Here is a 20,625-nt window from a genome sequence, read left to right as displayed (position 1 = left end):
AGGGAAAGGTATTTCTGAGAGAGTTATCTGTGAAATATAGTTTTAATTTTTTTTTAAAGCTGCACATTAAATGGAAATAGATTTGATGTCTTTTAGTCTGTATGCAGTCTATATCTGACTGTTGGTGTTAAGTAGTCACCTACTCAGCATCTCCACTCACTGACTGTAGTACATGGTGTTTTCCTGTTGGTGATGTCTCAAGGCAAACAAGAAATGAACTTTAGGAGAGTGTATTCTTTAAGTGTTGGCATAAATATGTAAATGTGCATGTATGCTCAGAGCAGTTTTCCTTTTCCCATGGCTACTACGTAAATTTAGCCACATGAAAATGAAATGCTGCAGCCTTTGGTGTTTAGAATGGAAAAGTCATTGGAACTGGGGTGACTGAAAGAAGGAACAGGGCAAACTTCAGGTACCATCCTTTTCTGTGATACCTGTCCAGATTAAAAATGGAGAATTGAGAGGATGTCCTAGTTGTTTTGTTTTAAAGAATGCAAACTGACATATTTAAGCAGGGTACTCAGCAGTGGCATAAAGGGAAGGATAAAACTCTGAATCTTGCAATTTCTGTTTTGGTGCCCTTTCTTTTTAAGGGCTCCTGTAAAAAAACCCAACAAAACCAAAACCAAAATCCTTTGTGCTCTGAGGCAGACACTTAAGTTCCTTTTTGCCCCGGCTTAAAAAGCAAAAAGGCTGATTTGGCATAAAATACTTTCAAGAAAGGAGGATTCTGACTTTGAAATATCTCTGGAGTGAGTCTGAGCACAGAGTGCTGCAGAGGAAGTGGCTTCAGGAAAAATGATTCCCTGGGACTGAGAGTAGAAACTTGTAAGTGTTGCTTTCTATTTATATAGAAAGCTCAGGGGTCCTGTGTTTTCTTGATTGGATTTCAGGATGTGAAATGTTACACTTCATGTTGTCCCCATCACTGCTGTGCTTGTCACTAAAACACTCTCTTGCATTCCCAAGCTGTGCTCATATTCTCTTTGCTAACACCATGTGCAGGGTTCTTGTGGCAGTTCAAAGTGAGGGCAGGTTTTCACACTGCCTAAATACAGGGTTCATAAAAACCCCCAAATGGTTCTGAACTTGGGCAATTTTGACATGCTGCTTTTTGCTACTTCTTCCTTTTGTTGCAGTGAAGTTGAGGTTGGGTGGGTGCCCTGATTTCCTTCTCACACATGAGCACACACTGGTTTATGCATGTGGCACATCAAGCAGCTTTGTCCTGCTTGGCCCACAGGTGTCAGATGATTTTGATCCAGTTCTGATCAGTTCTGATCCATTTTACAGTTAGGTTGAATGGTCTTACTCGATGCCTGTGAAGAATTGAGACTCTTTTTCTCTGTGGAGTGTTTTGTAGATAACGAGGAAAACTTCAGCCCTTTATTACTCATTGGAATAATTTTGTGGATGTAAATGCAATTTTCCAGACTTAACTGAGATGATGTGTTTGCCATCTTGCCCTCTCCCCACATATTGCTGATGTGAAAAGATTTTTTTCTGGTTTCAAGCAAGTAGAACGACTGTCTTGGAGATATCAGTAGTCTGCAAAATAAACAGGATGTGTGTCCTGTCTTACTTCTGGTTCTAACAGCAGAAATGTAGAGAGATTTTTGCTAAACACTTCCAACTCTTTTTTTAGGCTTTGTAGGGGTTTCTCTTGTAATATTCAAGAAAATCCAAGGTTAATCCTGGTGAGAGGTGTAAGGCTCCTCACAAACATCTGTTTTCTGCCACTGGAGATTACTGGGGGCATTTCTGTATTGCTTCATTCCCTTAGGCTGTGTTCTTGCCAGGGTGGGCATTTCTAGGGTATGGTTATAGGAGGCTGGGTTGATGACCTGCCTAGTTCAGTATTTTGTCTCAAGTAATGCAAGTAGAGTTTGGCTGAGGAAAGTTGTTTAAGCAACATAAGTGTGCATCCAGTGATCTTTTCCTAATTAAAATCTCCCAATGAGCAACAATTTTTTAAGGTTTTTTCCTTCATTCTTTTCAGTTTGACAATCTCAGTTTCTTAGCTGTTTCAGCTTAGCAGAGTACAGGCTCATTACCCAATATGTGAAATGAGATAAGCTCAGTCTGGCTTGAAACCTGTGTAGCCTTCTGTAAGTCTCTTGCAACCCATGGGGTAATTTTATCCATAAATCCCAACTTCTGGTGAAGAACCAGGACACTTGACTGAATTAAATTTAATAAAGCTAGTGGATCTGAGCCAGACTTGCAGCTGATTTTTATGGCTGTTAAGATACATTTTATCTGATCAAATTATTTCAGTCTAGCTTTAATGCTTATTCTGTTCAAGATAATATTAAGTTATTAGCAAAAAATGATGTATTGTACCTCTCCATAAATAATAATTTGCTGCTTCCAAATACAGCTGATGGATTTTAATAACATAGCTTTTTATTTCTCACTCCTCTTCCTTCATCCTTGGTGCTGTTGGCTGTGTAAGAAAGGAGCCTGGTACTGCAATATCCAACTTAACTGTATTTGTCTGAAAGTCATTTGGAAACTTGTACAGCTTTATCTCAAGTTTCAAATAATCAGTGCAGTCAGGAGAGTTTCACTCTTTTGGGAAGTTTTATGACCATAGAAAAAAAGCAGTCTCAATACCAGTCAGATAAACCTTTTTGACTTGTGGTGTGTCACAGGAAGGGGTACTGACATTCTTAAATCCATCTCTTGTCCTTACTGCATAGACAGCTAAGACTGCTGAAATAAAACTTTCTTGATCAACACTTCTATTTTTCCGGCTAGGAAGAATTTGCATTTATCTTGTATTAATATATTAACCAAACCTATGGCAGTTCCCTTTGGAGAATATTGTAGTGTGGTGGTTTTTAAATTTACAGTCATGATTCTTCAAGTCAAAAGGAGCATCTCATTTCTTGTTGGTATAAATGGGCTTCTGGGTGAGAGCTGGCTGGGTGTAGTATGCATGGTCCTTCGGTCAGCTGGAAAACCACACTTTGAGGAGAGATGCAGTGGGTGTCAGGGAAATTCAGGGTATTGTTGTGTGCATATTCCACTTGATAGTGAGCTGTGCTTTACAGATATTCTTGTAGTATAAATCTAAAATTGCCACTTAAGAAAATAAGTGCATAGAAAGAAGAATGAATCTTACTCTTGAAGCTGGCGAAGTATCTTCTGGAAAAGATTAAGCTGTTATTCCTGCCTCTTCCCACTTCTAAACAGAAAACCACTTCTGTTTTGCAAAAGAAAAATCATTAGGATGCTTTGCTGTTTTCACAAATCATAATAGAAAGCAGACTGTGTGCCAAAATAAATCTGTACACTGCAGCATGGAGAAAACACAAAGAAAATCAGAACTGAAAGTTTGAGCAACATTTCATTACATGCCCTGAAACTAGAGTGAATATAGTTTCCTTTTTAGCCAGCACTTCCATTTTAAATAACAATGAAAGTTGGACAGCTGAACATTTAGAGATGTGCTGAGACAACTACTATGTGTTTTAAAATATTTTGCATGATTGGTTCTGTGTCTTACCACATACACAGTGGTGATTTTGGGAGACAGAGTGCTTATTCTGCCTGTTCTGTACATGTCACTGCTACTTGATGTGGGTTTTGCCTGGAAACCCTGTAGTATTTGGAGGGAGGATGATGCACTCTAAATTATTCAATGGAATGTAGAATACAGGTATAGAATGATCACAGGTGCTTTTCCTTTTTGCATCATGGGGGAAAGACTGTCTTTTGAGCTCAGTGCATTTAAATCTCTTGGAGGAGAAAGGGTCTGTGACTTTGTGAAATACAGAAGCACTCAGTATTAGGTTATAAAGTGTTGGTTTCAGAGCTTGTAAAAATTCTTACTCTTTTAGATTGGTTTTTTTTTTCTCCAAGAGGTCATGGCTTATATTACTTTTAAACAGCTTTCTGTGACTCTGTGAATAGCACTGCTAAAACTGATAATACTTGTGTATTTAGGACTTTGTTGTAATAACCTTCACTGGGAAAGAGATGTGAGGACAGGTGTTTTGTGCCAGGTGGTGGTAATACAACAGGAAAATAATCTGTTGCTCAACTGGGGAGTTTGCTTTGAGTCTGATAAAGACCAAAAGCACCCTGCTTGCTTTGATGCTGGGAAAATGCATTTGTATTATTCATATGTTTGACATTCTTCCAGTTACAACGGTTGAGTAGTAAATAATTACAAACATATTTTAAAATTCTCAGTAAGCCCCTGCAGTCCTGATAAAATTTATTACCCACCAGGAGGATGTGTCAGTATATATGCTTAAAAAAAGAAAAAAAAAATACATTTATGGTTTCTGCTCTGATATATTTTTCTTTTTCCTTTAGTTCCTTGGCATAGCATTTCTTGGGATTGGACTGTGGGCATGGAATGAAAAGGTAAGTTGACTGTAGCAATAAACTCCATATTTTCTCTCTCTTTCTGATGAAATATTGGAGCATAATATGCTACACATTTTCTGTATGCACACAAAGTTTCTATTGAAAAAAATGGAGCTTCTCTTGTCAAATAAAACCTTGGCTCATCTCACACTTGAACATGACATAACCATTTTAATTCATGCACACTCCAACTGGAGCTCAGATACTGGAATACTCTACAGAAGGCAGTATTGGCAGTGTCTCTGCCCAAGAATGGAGAGGGAGGGTACATGCTTCCCAGGGCAGCTTCCTGACAATAAGCTTCTTCAGGTTTGCAGTAACATAACACACTAATTGTTGTTCCTTCCACACAAAAAACCAAGCAATCGATGATGAAAATAAACAAAAAGGCCAAACAAAACCAAGATGAACTCCAAAACTCAAGCCAAACCTGAGACAGAGTAACTCCTGTTTTCTCTTGTGCAAATAAAACTGTCCACTGGAATGGGATCTATTGCAAGGCTGTTAAATCAGCTTGGAAATGGGAAGAAAGAGGGGGTGAGGAAACAAAAGGCATTTGTGAACCAGAGTCTAATTTTTAGTTTGCTGCAGAAGTTGGGAAGATGAAATATGGAGACATAATATACAAAACAAGCTCCAATTAAAACCATTTTCCCTTTTTTCTTTGTTCAGAAGATTGAAAATAATGAAACTTGGCTGATAACAATGGTGCCATGACATTCAGTTACATAATTTTTTCCCCCTTCTTTTAATGGAAAACATTAAGTAAGTTAGGAATTGATATTCACTTAAGGCATAATTACTGGCACTTGCAGCAGAACAAATAACACATTGGAAGCACTGGAGTTTTGCCACTAAAAAACTCAGGACAAATGTTGCTGGTTCAGAAGTGAGTTGTTAACTTAGATTCTTGTTTCTCTGTGCATGTGCCTTGGATGTAGATAAATACAAATGGTAATGGGGTAGTATTAAACTTATACTGTGTACACCCATGTGTTTATTTATATATGATACTCATTTTGAGTGGCCTGAGTAATCTTGGAAAAAGGTGCTGTGATTTTATTTAATTCAGCAAAGATGTAAAAATATATTTAATGCTCTGAGAATGCTGCAGAACTTATGCCTGTCTGTAGCCATAGAGATTAACTTTGTTTAGAGTGGCTTTCTAGAAGAAAGTAGGTAACATTTCAGTAGGTAACAGAAATGATTCCTCTTTAGGTATCAGGTAAAAGGACAAAAGATGTTGCCTTGTGTTTGAAGTCTAAAATATGCCAGTCCTACAGATTGAGAGTGTTATGGTTCCTCAGGCTTCACATATTTTCTATATGGGAAAGGGTCTTCAGAAGGACTTCTCTAAACTGATCTGGTGGTGGGGATGATTTTGGTTTCCTTCTGTCTTGAATCATGTGGCTTAAATTCAGCACTGTTGTATTAGAACCCTGGCCATCAACTTGAATACACTGCTGCTGCTTCACAAAAAATTTTTAAGATAAAAAAGAGATTGTGCCAGGCCACCTTAAACATGATGGTTTAAAGAAATGATTCACATTTTACAGGAGTTCCTGTAAAAAGTTGTTTGCTGGTGGCTAGAAACAGTTTGGGCTAGATTTGGTGGCTAGTTTATCTTTTTTGCCAAGTTGGCTTGAATTCTTCTCTTTAAACTTTGTTGTAAACTGGGGGAAAAAAAAAAAAAAAAAAAAGCACACTCTACAGTCTCATGACCTTCCTTACAGGCTCTACAGGGAGGCAAAAGAGCTCATTTGTCAAAAAGGCAATAGAATTGGCTTGACAGCCAGTCAGCCAGCCCTAAACAAAAACTGGGCAATTAGCATTCTGAGTCATGAACCTAAAAGAGAGCTGGGGGGGCAGGGTGGGGGCAATGGACTCTGAGGATGAATAAAGCAATCTATACATGGACTCATTGTGGGGCTCACAATCTCCCAGTGTTTTCAGGCTTTCTAAACTTGAGCTTGGACCATAAAAAAGTTCATCCATTGCAGCTGATTTCTACACCCCTGCCCTCCCACCCCAGCCCAACAATGACATGAATACTGTTAACATATAAAGAGGCTGTACTAAGCCCAATCAGCTTGCACTGGTTTTGTGAAAAATGCTTATATTTCTCTGGCTCTTTTAACCACATGAAGTAATTTCTTTTGTTGATGTTTTCAGATGAACTAGACTAGTACAAAATGTCTTGTTTCCTGCCTGGGTTGTATGTAATAAATAACATGGTCTTAAGGCTCATTGGGAGTGCTCATGGTATGGTGCCAGCAGGTACTTGGGAAAATAACTTCCTTCTGGTTGTCTCACTACCTATAAGGGATTTCAGTTCAAGAGTAGTGAGCCTAAGTGATGAATTGCAGCTATGTCCTCCAAGGCCTCGTAGGACTGTGGTTTTGAAGTACACTTTAAGCAGGAGGTAGCAAAGGTAGAGATACTAAAGGGAAAAAAAGATATGGGGAAAAAGTGTGGGGAAAAAGATATGAAGATCCTTGCAAAATTTGTCCAATAGAATTAGTTCATGAGTAAGATTAACTGAAATTAAGAAGAAAAAAGGTTTATTATGAACCTAAGTTTTGTTCCTAGGCTTTTCTTGTTAAATTGGTTTAACTGGAAGATACTACAGCTCAGCAGTCAAGTTGTACATGGTTTGGAGTAGCAGTATGGTACCTCTGTGTCTGTTAGTGTAGTGCATGGTGATTTAAGCCTGCTTTGGTGTTCTGGAATTTCTATATAGAAACAGTCCCAGTTTATCAGACCGAGTCTGTGTTTCCTTGCCCCCAAATGAAAACTAAGGGTGTTTCCAGAAAAAGTTCTGGCTGCTTTCACTGGCTCAGTGAGTGGCAGCATCAAGAGGGAATGATGCATTAGTCACTCCAGAGTTGTTGTGCATACATGTCTGTCACATAATTCTTCTAAAAACAGTTGCCAACAAGGAAACTCTTGGCATGTCCTGTGGTTCCTTATGTGCTGAAGGATACCCAAAGCATATATCTTGCTTTTAAGCTAGGCCTGTGTCTGTGTGAATTTCACAACAATGGAGAAGAGAGGGAGGAATAATAATACCATTGCATTAAATTTTAATTTCATTATGAAAAGATGCATTACCTAAAAAGCCTCTTAAATAATTTTACTAGTGTTCCAACACCTAGGAACCATTAATTCTGGAAAATGTAAAAGTCTGTATCTTGGATATATTTATGCTAGTTATTTACCTAGTGAACTCTGCTTCATCATGCCAAGAAAGCTAGTTGTTCTTCACTAGGCACTTGAAAAATAAGGTTCTGCTGCTGTGGGAAATGCAAAACCAACAAAAATCAAGGAAATAAGATTTGTAAACATCTCCCACCAGTTTCTTGCTTGCAGAAACAGAATTCTGGACTGGAATTAATTTGGCATGTCTCAATGACTATTGTTTTGTTCCCCATGCTCATTCAGATGAAAAGCATGGAGAAACTGCATAGATTTTATGACTAACAAAGAGACATTTTTCATATGCATATTTTCATGCATCTGAAAATAAATACTTCACTCCCTTGTGTTCTTGTTTGCCAGTGATTCTAAGTCTTGAAGATGAGCTTGTGAAAGGGCTTATCAATCCTGTTTGCAAAGAAGAAATGTTTCAGAAGATCTTGTATTGCTGGATCTTTTTCTGACCATCTGCTTTTTTTTTTTTGTCTCTCCACTAACGGGATTCTGCAGGAGAGGAGGTTTTGTTGCTGTCATGGAGCAAATAGGGAAAAAAAAAAAAGGCAGCTGATTTTTCCCATCCTACTGGTGTTTGGTTTCTTCTTTTTACTTTCTAATGGCCCTCTGTGGTGTTTCTTTAACACAGGGACTGTTGTGTTGAGTCCTATTCTTTGACACACACTCTGTAGGCCAAATTCCATATCCTTTCACAGGGTATCACATCTTTTTTCCACAGAATAATGATTCTTCTGAGTTGTCTCTGGCCTGAGATGCCTCGAATTCTCATCACTGGGTCAGCTTTTCAAAATTGTTGCTGCTTAGAGTGCTTTCACTTGGTGCCATTCTCTCTTACCTTGCAGTTGTGCTACTGTGCCTATGAAATAAGAGAAACAAAGGCCTGGCAGACTTCTGGAAACACATCTGAGACCTGAAGGTGACTGTAGTGATTATCTACGCTAATCACAAGCACAGGCTGGTTAATGCACTTGTGATTTCCTTTTATTTCACCTCATTGGGAATCAGGAATGATCAGATTGTACAGATATGCCAACGTTGGGACACTTCTCCAGCCAAGATGTTTGTGTTGGCATCCATATATTCTGGAAAAAATAAAGCAACTTTCTGGGTTCAGCATGCAAAGGCTGCATCTGCTGAGTGCAAGTAGTGTAGAGCAATAGGAGAGGAAATGGTGTTGAAGACCCCGCTTACACACTCCACAGGTTTTGAAAGGCTTGAGTTTTCTTCAGCCCAGTCCTGGTGTGAACTTGTGGGCTGAATGCCTGCTAGTAATTGGAGCATGAGTTGTGTTTCAGGGGCACATCCTCATCTGAAACTAATCCAGTTTGTGTGCTTTGAGACTTCCCTGGTGTGAACCGAAGCATAGCTGGGGTGTGATCCCTTTAAGTGAACTTCAGGAGCTGACCTGATGGAGATGTGCACCAGTGGAGTCAGAGATATTTTTTTTCCTCTGGAAAATGGTACAAATTGTCCTGGTGACTTGGAAGAGTACAAGATGGAGAAGGGATGAGGGATACACCCTCACTGATTTTCTAAGTGACTTCTAAGTCTCTCCTTTACTCTTTACTGATGAAATAAAGGCAACTAATAGTACATCTGTAAAATCAGGAGGGGCCGTATCAAGTTACTGTCTAAATACCAGCTTTTTTCTTATGGCTTTTTCTTCCTTGAGCTATGCAAAAGGTCCAGCTTGCAGGCTGGAGGGCTCTGGCCATGGAAAAAAAACCTGGAATGACACCAGAGCATCTGTCACTGGATTCAGGCATCTCTAGCAGTTTCTCTGCCTGTGCCCAGGTACCTCTAAGAGGCCACTGCAGTTCTGCAGGAGCTTCTGGCCAGTCTGGCTGGGTTGTCTCATGTTTCTTGATGTGGCAGAAGGAACAACCAGCACCTCTTCTCCCTAGCTCTTTTGTTGAAGAAAAGAGCATTTCCTACTGTTTCACTTGACTTGCTCTCCTGAATTTAAAGTGGGGTAGGAATAGGAGATCAGTTTTTCCTGTTCCATGCCTATATTGTATTTTAATGACTGAAGTGAGGTACATATCACAAATAAAGGAACCTCTTTTGCAATTTCATTATTATTGATTTTAGTTCAGTTATGGATGATGCTTTTTTTTGCTTCGTGATCCAAATAACTTTTGATTTGTGGTGAATGAAAAGGTTAAATAATAACCCAGACACTACAATGTAGAGCAGGCGATTGAGGGTGGGGGAACAGAACAAACAGATGAGCTGGAGATCAGCCAGGGAACATGTCCTGCTGGCTCTCCTTGTGGGACTATAGCAGAGCCCTGGATTGATGCAGTTGTGAGAAGTAGTTAAGAGGATGTTGCTTTGCACAAACAAAGTGTTTATTGCCAAATAAAATTACACAGATGCCTGAACTACCAAGAAGCTGATGTTAGTGTGCCATGGTTTAGCAGTTTGGGTGGGCCACAAACCTAATGGCAGATTTCATTTCTATCCCCCCCCCAGAAAGGCAAGATAAAAGAGTAATAAAGACTGGAGGCCTTATGTTGGAAACTGGAAACAATTGGATACAGATGTCGCTAATAAAAGGGGAAGGAAATAACATAAAGGGTAAAGTAACAAAGAATACAAACACACACCACACACAACCTGATAGCAGGTGGCAAGCTGGTGGTAACAGACAGCACATCCGGATTCCCATTTTACAGGGGGAAGAAAAGAGGGAGGAGGTGCAGGCTTTCTGATTTTCCACAGAGTATGGCAGAAAATGGGAAAGAACAGATCCTTTCTCTTTTCATTCCACCCCTCTCAGAGTCCCAGAACTCTCTTTCTTTAGTTCCTCCTGTTCAAATAATGACAGTGTGTAACCTAGAAGAATAACCATGCTTAGGTTTAGGAAAAAAAGTATTCCTCCTTTCAGGTGCTGAAGCTTCAGTAGTGCTTGCAGGTATTTAACAGTAAAGGTTGGAGTGGAGAATTGCAGTAGTGTTGCTTGGAAAAACAGTTTGCAGTTCTATGAAGCATGACTTGAACAGATTACAGGTGGCTTGTTTGGGTCATGGTTTGATGGAAGAGATCAGTCAGGAAGCAGACACCGTATATGCTGAAAGAGATTGATCAGGCTGAGGATTTGGAACATATTGCTGGAGGATGCAGTGTTAGAATATGAGATTCCTGATCCTCTGCTCAAGCACCTGTGGAAGCATTCTCTTCTGTTTTTGACTAAAGATGGGATGAAGACAGAATTGGTCACTCCCAGGTGTTTGTACAGCTCTGTCAAACTTTCCCGAGAAGTAGCCATCAAAGACAGAAAATGTTGAGTACTGTGACAGCAGGCTGAATAAGCTGGTAGCAGGCATTCTAGAGACTTGCAGTGGGTAGGAAAAGCATGTGCCTATAGGATTTCATGTTTAGGTCTTCTTAATAGGATAAAGCGAGATACTATTCCCTGCTGCCTGAAGAAAAAGAAGCTTTACGTTGAAATGTTGCTCTTTAGGGAGCTTATTTGTAAGTCTCCAGGAAAAAATAAGGCTGGAAAATTGCATTTCAACAGTGAGCAGCAGTCTTCTATCAGACTACCTCCATGCATCTCTAACTGGAACTGTAGAGCATTTTTTGTTTGTCAATCTTGCTGTTAGCTTTTTTTTTTATTTATTTTTTTTATTTTTTTTTTTTTAATTTTTATTTTTGCCAGAGTCTCTCTGAAGATTGTGTTGTGAGATGCCTCTCCAGAATCCTGACAACTTGGGGTTCATACCCAGAGATCACACAGATTACAAACTAGAATTATGTAGTATATGCCTTGTGCTGTTGGAGTATATTATTGGGGGTTTATCAAGGCTGGGATTATGGGTGTCACACCTGGAGTAGAAAAAGGTGCACATTAAAACAGTGGCAGATAAAGCTTGCTTTGCTTCTTCTATTACTTCTGTTTCAGTAGATCATAACTAACTTGAGGTTTTGAAGCCTGTAGGAGGCTGTTATTAGATGAGTGACTTTTGCCAAGTGGCTGACATGTGGCATGCCAGGGTGCTAAGAGCTTAATAGTGCTGGAAAATCAGGTAAGATGGGAAAGGACATGATAGGAAAAGCAATATACATCTGATTAACTAACTTCTGTCATCAGCTTTAATTAAAGTGTAACAAATGCCAAGTGGTATATTTCCTCTCAGTAACACTTCTTGGTATTCTGACCAACTTCTCTAAGAGCACTGTCTGCAAATGTTCACTTGGATTTCTTTTCATTTGAATTTTACTTCTTCATATAGAAAGGACTTGATTAAATGTAGAAATAAATCTTCTTGGGGCTTTTTGATTGTTTTGTTTACTTTTAAATTTTTTTTTAGAAAATAAAATAATACAAAGGCAACCTCTTTTCTCCAGTGGCTGTTTCTCACCCTACTACACTCCAGTCTAGAAGTTGATTTAAGTGTTGATTTATTTGTCTTTAGACAAATAAGTGTTTAGTTCAGACTGGTTTGTACCATCTTATTACTAGTTAGGAAACAAGGATGTGCCAACTGGTCTGCTTCAATGCAATACTGGCTCTTGTGTTATATCATGCTTTATATATATATATATATATATATATATATATATTTTTTTTTTTTAATGAAAAACAGTAAGACTATTACTATATGTAATACAGGAAGAAAGTTAAAAAAGCATATTATTTTTTTGAATTCTTCATCCCTTTCTGTCAGGCAATAGCCTTCTGTAGCAAGAGCAAAAGGAATCTGGTTTGAGAAAGTACTTAATGCTGTTGGTTTATTGTTTGTACTTTAGGATTGAGTTATAGTCAGGTTTAATTTGCCTTTTTTTTTGAAGTCTCCTTGGTGTGTGCATTGGATAATGCACATGTGTAATAATGTGTGTGTACTCTATCAAGTGCGTTGTTGTATACAAAATTAAAAAGCTTTGCATACTGTTTTGTAAGTTTTGCTTGGGAAACTACAGAAGTGGTTGCAGCATATGTGGAGTACTATATTAGAGATAGTGATTACATGACTGTGGGTTCTGGGTGATCCAAACAGTGTATGTAAAAAAAACAAACAAAAAACCCCCACAAGTATAAAGCCAGAGGTGTGAAGATGATCTTTTAACAACTTTGGGAAATGAGGTTATGATAACTTCCTTCAAAATTTGTTCTCTTTTGGGGCTATTTGAAGAAGCAAGGGGGATACGAACAGGAAAAGGATGTAGAACTAATTCTGCAATAAGGATGTGTAGTGAGGTAAACGTGTGTATTGTTGCTTTTCAAGCCACAGCTGCTCATTCAGGAGTTAGCAGGGGAAAACCACTCAGCTTTTGTTTATTTGAGGAAACAAATAGCAAAGTTTCTGCTACAGCAGTGTGCTTTGTGTTGACCTACAGCACCAGAGGGGTGGACGAAGAAATAGTAATACTTCAGCTATTTGGCTGTCCAAAGGGATTAGGAAACCAACTGTTACCATGCAAACTCACTGGAACAGGGAAGACTTTGTACTTGCTTCTTGGTGTGACCTGTGTGTTCAACAGCAGCCAAACTCTGGTTAAAATGTGTTCAGAAAAGCAGTAGTTCTCCAGATTACTGGCATCACAACCCTAGCTCTGCTTCTAAGAAGGTGATGGCATTACAAGCAGACTGTGCAGACTGGCACATTTAAAACACAACATATGTGGTTTACTCTGTGATAGATCTAAGTTAGTGCAAACCATCTCCCAAGACAAGTCCTTCAACTATCATAAGGCCTTCTAGGAGACTTAACATTATTTTCAGTCTTTTCTTGCTAACTGATTAATCTTGTACTACTTTATTTATATCATGAGGCACTGTAGGTGCCTAACGTTGAATTGGCCAGGTATTTAGTTTGTCATAACTTGGTATAAAATTTGTTGTTGCAAAATGTTGCAACCAAGGGCCTCACTTATAATTTCCATCAATTCTTGTAAATACTGAGCATAAATGCTAAATTCAGGGTTGTGTTCTTGCTATTAACTGCTTTTTCTACCATTATGTGTAACAGTCTCCTTACACAAACAATATATACAGTGCCTAAAATGCAGTTAAGTTTTGTTCAAATACCTATTCTCATTTCTGGCAGACTAGTTCTCACATTTACAAAGCAGCAAAATGCCTTGGGGGTTTCTCACAGGGGACTTATGAAACACATTTTGTTGTTCATTGCACATGTTGATTCCAAAATACTGCACATAATTGCCTTTTTCATCTTTTTTTTAATACAAAGATTTTAATAATTATTTTTTTTGGTGTAAACTACTACATTTATTTGCTGTAGTCTTCCATCTCTTCAATAAAAAAAGAAAAAAAAAAGGAAGCAGCATTTATACAACTGAGATCTGAAATACTTGCTATCACTTGGCATTGTTTCTTTCCTAGGGAGTGCTGTCCAATATCTCCTCCATCACTGACTTGGGTGGCTTTGATCCAGTTTGGCTCTTCCTGGTGGTAGGAGGAGTTATGTTCATTTTGGGATTTGCAGGATGCATTGGAGCTCTGCGAGAGAATACCTTTCTTCTCAAATTTGTAAGTAGCCTTTGAGACTGTGGCATTTATCAGGTGTATGGCACAAGTCATTGCTGTTCTTTGTTCCTCCTTCACTGTGTACAGATTTAAAAATGTCTTTTGGAGAGTAGGAGGTATTATCTGATGTGAGAGAAATGTTCTGATTAACTCTGTTGCTTAGTGTTGGTTTTTTTTAAAAAGTTTTGAAGCTATCGACCTTAAGAATCTACTACAGCTTCTCCTATGGATATAGCCTAACATTTTGCTTTCCTGTCACAAAAAAAGAGAGATTTCTGCTCAGAGTCTGAATGTTGAACTTTGAGAGTATGAAGAATGTAGATACACCACTGAATTTGACCTGAGTGATTTCTGCTGAGCAAATGCCTGCATAGTAGAGAGGAGACAAGGGCTGTTATGAGTGGTTGCTTGCTGGTGCAGTCACTTCTGTACCATTTAGATAATTTGAAAAGGATTTATTGCTTACTGTCAGTATTGGAGCCTGAACCCAATAATTCTCTCCTAAAATCTCTGCTAAAAGAAGAAGAATGTGCCCAGGATAGGTAAAGAAAATAGAAGTTGTCTTTTTTGAGCTCTGGACTGGACTGTTAGTGTGAGAAGGAGCTGCTGATCTAACAAACATACCTCAGCATTCAAATTACCTCTAGCTTTAAGTAGCCTGCTTCTGGTTTTTGAAAGCTCTCCTCAGGTGAGTTTTGAAGATGAGGATAACAGTATTATGTTCCATTTTAGATAGATTTTAGATTTATAGTTAAAATTCAAGATTCTTTACTCCACACCAACTTCCAGAGGTGGGCACAGCCTGGATAGTAGCTGTGTCTTCATAGCTATTAACTGTGTTCATACGTACATGAAAATGCATCCAGGGAAGCAGCTGCCTTGAAGGGACATGTTTGGCTCCTATAGACATATTGTATAAGGGGAAGAGGCAGTTGAGAGTTAGAGTTTTTGAGGCATTTATAAAGCAACTTGGAGAGTTCTGGTTTGCTCTTGTCTTGCTTTAAAAAAAGGGATGGGGAAGCTCTTGTTAGACTTCTTTTCTCCACTTCCTTGCTTCTTTTAGCTTGCCTGAATGAACTCATCTGCTGTACCAGAAATAGCTTCCTATTCAGCAGCTGCAGGAGAAATTAAAAATGTATCAGAACAAACACAGGGAAGGGAGCATGTTAAAATGAAACTAAGGCAGACTTGCAAAAGGGATGAACTTCCAGTATATGAGGACCCCTGTGCGTTTTAGGAAATTGTAGGCTCTGTGGGGATGCATAGAGAAAGTGGCAGATCATTAGTAATGCCTTTGGCATCCATTGCATTTGCATTAATCATAGCAACCTCATTTGGTTTTAATGTGGATGTGAGTAATTCCATAGACATTCTATTCAGACTTACTCATTAATTAATTCCTGCTGTTGCCAGCTTTTGCTTTGTCCACTTAGGAAAGTTTTACCAATGAGAGTGTCTAAAGAAAAAGTCATTTGGAAAGCATTCCACTGGCACTATATGTTGTTTATGCTTTGGAAAAGATAAGTACCTACATAGAAATTTAAAATGAGTTTTCAGAGGTCCCTAGAAGTGACAAATAGCCATCTCTGTAGCCAGAGACAAGTAGCCAGTGAATTCTCTTGGACCTTTTTGAAAATCCTAGTGAAATGTCCAAAGTTTGAATTTGTTGACATTTTAATAATGCATTAGAATATAATTAAGATTCCTGTACTACAGGAATGAAATTGGTGTTTTTATTTGAAAAATTCCTGTATGCTGGAATAGCTTGAACTTGCTTGAACACTGGGACAGATAAAGCCCTAACACTAAGCATAATTGTGAGCGTTGAAAAATAAGTTTTTGGTCATTAATCAAAATTATCTTAACCTTCTTATTTTTATTCATAGTTTTCTGTGTTTCTTGGAATTATTTTCTTCTTGGAGCTCACTGCTGGCGTTTTAGCATTTGTTTTCAAAGACTGGATAAAGGACCAGCTGTATTTCTTTATAAACAACAACATCAGGGCATACCGAGATGACATTGATTTGCAAAACCTCATAGACTTCACACAGGAATATGTAAGTTTGAATATGTTTGTTTTTTTAAAACTTTACCTACTACTTACTTACCTTATCTATTTTTTACTTCCTGTTTGGTCTCTTCAAGGAACAACAAAGAAATTCTGGCATATAATTCTTTTGACTATTTCTATATGTATACCTCTCTTTACAGAATTTCTACAAACACATGACATCTGTGAAAAATTACTTTCTTTTTGATGTATTTCCAATACTTTCAAAAGTGTGTTCTGTTTGAGTTTCTTTTTCCTTTTTTAAAGTTGAAATAGATGGATTCATTGGGCTCATTCCTTAAACACTCTAAACCAGCAGTGCTCCAGAAATCTCCAGTCCATTCTTTGTATGTTCAGAAAGTTTTACCCATTCTTTGTTCATGTTCAGCATGTTTTGGCAGAGACTGAATCTGCCATTTGGCATCTTTACTTCTTGAAGGATTCTGCCTGCCTTCAGCAAGGATCTTATTGTGCAACGTGTGATGCTCAGAAAACTGTGGTCATACTGTCTGATGTGCATCCAGGAAAAGATTCCCCCAAACTCTCCAGAGGAGTAGCTATATATCAGTATAGCCCTTGGAGATTATTGGTTTTACTGAGAATCCTGGGAATATTATATTGGATAGGATGTCATACTCTTGGCCCTGCTGTCCCTGGGGACTGAGCTTGTTGGTCTGTGTGAACTATGGAACGTTTTATAGGCCTGTCAGCTCACTCCTTGGGTTTCTCTCCAGAGAGCAGCATTGCAGGGTGTGAGGGTAACTTTAATAAAAGGATAATTTTAGAACATTTTGTAGGCTTGGAATGGTCTTTTTTTTTTAATTAAAGAACCAAACCAAACCAACAAAACCCAGCCAGTTTCAAAGAAACCAGAGAAAATCTCAGATTTTCTTTTGAAAACTGAAAAGAAACTGGCAGCAATGATTCATGTTACTAATGCTGATATTTATTTGTTCTGAAAGTCAAGAAGATCTCTTTTCTTTGTTCCAGTGGCAGTGCTGTGGGGCTTTTGGAGCTGATGACTGGAACCTTAATATTTACTTCAATTGCACAGATTCCAATGCAAGTCGAGAGCGCTGTGGTGTCCCTTTCTCTTGCTGCACTAAAGATCCTGCTGTAAGTGACAGTCAAGAGGATAGGATAGGTCTGCTGTTCAAGTTTTAAAATGCTCTATAAGATGTGTTTTTTTACTGGAAGTCATTCCTGATCATTAACTGCTCACCAACATGTCTTTTTTTTGTACTTGCAGCTCAGCTTAACCACTAATTTTTCTGCAGTCAGCAAAAATACTGAGCTAACTTAAGTCTTCATGGTATGTTGTTTGCTGCTTTTCATTAGAATGAGAGAACCATGGGCTTGGATGAACATATGTATTAATTTTAGCAAGCAGAAAAAGCAGAAGGCCTTAATGAGTTGAAGGATATGAGCTTTCAATTGAACATGACTGGGATATTTCATTTACTGCCTTAAAGAACAGTAACTCAAAGATCAGACACTCTAAATCAGGTATTACTTTTTATTTAATGTAGTGTCCTGAGGCTGCAGCCAGTTTTAACAAGTTTGTGCTAGGTATGGTAATGAATGAAAATAATGTCTGTAAGAATTGACATATGTTTGTGTTAGAATCTTGAATTGGGTATGAACATCTTTACATGTTGTTTTTTTCCCTTTAAGTTACTGCCTGCCCTATAGTCACCCAGAGATCAGGCTTGAAAGGTTAGAAAATGTTTGAAGGAACATTTTTTTTGTAAATTTTCATGTCATTTTAAGTAGTTTCCTTTAAGGATCATCAAACACAAAATTTTGGAGCCATGCATTACTCGGACAGACATGATCACAAATGAAGGGCAAAAGTGCAGGGAAAGAACTTCACTGGCAGTGGAGGGCTTGCAATAGGAATGGGTGTGTGCATGGAAGCTGTTACGTGGCTAACACTATATATATTTCACTTTCATATAGCTTAAAGGAAGCAGCCTGTGAGTGCCTGCATTATCTAGTAGTTTAGCTGTGGCTTTTTCTCCACTTGAAGTGACTTAGAGTTCCTTTAATGTATGAATCAGTAGCACTGAAGTTAGGCAATTGCCAAAAGGGCACCTCAGGTGCTTCCTTCATTGCTCATGCAGTGCAGCCAATGTTCCCTGCATCCAGCCCCAAACATTGCTGAAAATGTTTTAGTGCAATATTAAACCAAAATGGAAAGTAGGTTATTCTCAAGCATTACATTATGCTCAGGATTCCTCCTACTGTTTTCCTCTTGGTCTACTCAGCCACACAGAGAGGTCATCACAACCTAGTTTTTAAAATATAGTTGTTATAACACCAGAGCAGTGACAGGAGTATAAAGTAATTCTGTAAATACATAACCCATGCTGAAGTTCTCTTTTTGTGTATATGGTTATGCAGTTTCTGAGGGGATGATGCAGCAACCAGAAGCCTAAAGATAAGTGTCATTCTTGTTCACTGAGGGGAAGCAACATGCTTGATTGCCTTTAACATAATGCTAAAAATAGTAATATTTAAAAATACTGGAAGTCATGCAGGTAATGGATATAATTGTGACCAAGCTATGATTGGCTTAACTGCAGTGGTAATCAATAGGTTTATTCTGTGGGAAAGAAAATTTGCCCCTTTTGGCCTTAGGGTACAGAGTTGGACTGAAAAACATAACTTACAAAAAGTTATGGGGATGCTTTATTAAACAGGAATTACTTTTAGTTTAAAGCAGGAAGTGGAACTCCTATAGTTCACTTTGCTGTAGTTCAGTAGGTTGAAGTATTCCAAATTCTTTTACTGGCAGGGCCTAGGAAAGATGATCTATTTCCATTTCATTCTTCACGATTTCTTTCAGTTAACAAGTTCCAGGGCTAAAAGCAGAAGGCACTGATAAATAGCCTTTCAGTACAAAGAAGAAAGTAGGTAAGGTCCCAGCCAAAGGGATTTTAAGCTTTAACAGCCTCGATGTGTGTGGCATGTTTATGATTTTGGAACAGAAGCATTCATCTCATTAAAGGATACAAATTGCTCCAATGCTAAAGGTCTGTTGAGGGAATCCAGCTTGGGCAACTGACAGGATGTGACCTGTGATATAATTCCTGCAAAGTGAGGAAACACTTAGAGGAGCTTGAACTGATAATAGGAGATGGATTTATTTATTGTATTTTTTTTTCATATGGCTGCTATTAAAAATCTATTTCTCTGCTGGCTGCCTTTCTCACTTCTTACAATTTGATGATATTTTGGGGTTTAGTACACGAAGCTGTGATGGGCTGCCTCTTTCACTTCCTTGAGTAGTTCCTTCTTCAGCTCACTGTTATGAGCCAGCAACAATATTTTGCTGCCGTTGTGGCTGACACCAAAAGTAGTTGCTTTGTTTTATTACTCTGAAATAACTGTATATACAGAATAAATGCAGCTTCAGCTTTCACTGAGTAGCCCTTGCTCACTATGAAAAATCTGCCATAGCCTATTTTATTACCTGTGCTTTGGGAGTGCTAAAGCAGGGGGAAAAAACCCACTCCTTGTCCATAGCTATCAAGCTCCTATAAGAATAGGTGGCAGGAGCACATTACCCCATCTCTTCTTTCCCCCCAAGTTTCTGTAAAGAAACCAGGTACTACTGCATGTATCTGTACAGACATACTCTAGGAACTTGCAGCTTCTGCAGTAGAACTGCTCCTTTAACCTCTTCATGCTGCACAGACTGAACTCTGAAAGTACTAGCAGCAGTCTTGGCATATTTTCCAGTGTAGACAAACCCTTTTCAGCAGAAGGTACTTAGAGTAGATGTTCCCTAATCCCTTTACTTAGACTATGGAATGCTTGCACCTGGAACATGGAGTTCACCCTGGTGGAGGGCCAGATTTTTGAGCTCGTTGTGCTGAGAGTTGAAAATGTTTTTTAACCACGTGCTTTTGTTTGTTCCAAGTATTTAATAGCACTGAGTGGAACAAGAAGGATTTTTTAAATGCAGAATGGTAACCAAAGTTAGGGTGATTGTCTTACTGTATTCAAAAACAGCTCGTGGGGAGCTGGGAGAGGGTGTTTGGGAGACACTTCACTGATTGCCTTTCTTTCTCTCTCTCTTTCTCTCCTAGGAAGATGTTATTAATACTCAGTGTGGCTACGATGCAAGGCAAAAACCAGTAAGCTTTTTCTTAATTTGATATCATAAGGATCTGAATCCTTCTTGCAAGAGCAGCTCATTCAACTGGTGAGATATTTAAATCTAACTTTCTTTCCTCTTCTTCTTGGCAGGAAGTTGATCAGCAGATTGTTATCTACACTAAAGGCTGTGTCCCTCAATTTGAAAAATGGTTGCAGGACAATCTCACCATAGTTGCTGGTATATTCATTGGGATAGCATTACTGCAGGTAATCATCACCTTCTCTGTAATGACTTACACTGAAGAACAAAAGGTATAGAATATATGAAGGGGGAACTGTAGAACTGGAAATAAAGTGGTAGTTGCATTTAGAAATACAAGTTTTCAGT

At 38.5% G+C, this 20,625-nt stretch overlaps 1 protein-coding gene across 1 annotated transcript in view; it reads left to right on the top strand.

Annotated features, from left to right (window-relative positions):
* TSPAN5 (tetraspanin 5) overlaps window positions 1-20,625 on the top strand; it is a 64,437-nt gene that overhangs the window by 38,140 nt on the left and 5,672 nt on the right. Inside the window, exons 2-7 of the mRNA XM_008499601.2 lie at window positions 4,327-4,377; window positions 13,940-14,086; window positions 15,970-16,140; window positions 17,124-17,249; window positions 20,228-20,275; window positions 20,388-20,504. Coding sequence (XP_008497823.1) covers window positions 4,327-4,377; window positions 13,940-14,086; window positions 15,970-16,140; window positions 17,124-17,249; window positions 20,228-20,275; window positions 20,388-20,504 — 660 coding nt within the window. The remainder of the gene's footprint in view (window positions 1-4,326; window positions 4,378-13,939; window positions 14,087-15,969; window positions 16,141-17,123; window positions 17,250-20,227; window positions 20,276-20,387; window positions 20,505-20,625) is intronic.

This window comes from Calypte anna, chromosome 4A (assembly GCF_003957555.1).
Source record: "Calypte anna isolate BGI_N300 chromosome 4A, bCalAnn1_v1.p, whole genome shotgun sequence".
Taxonomy (NCBI): domain Eukaryota; kingdom Metazoa; phylum Chordata; class Aves; order Apodiformes; family Trochilidae; genus Calypte; species Calypte anna.
Note: the sequence above shows the minus strand (reverse complement) of the source record. Positions and strands in the feature narration are given on the sequence as shown.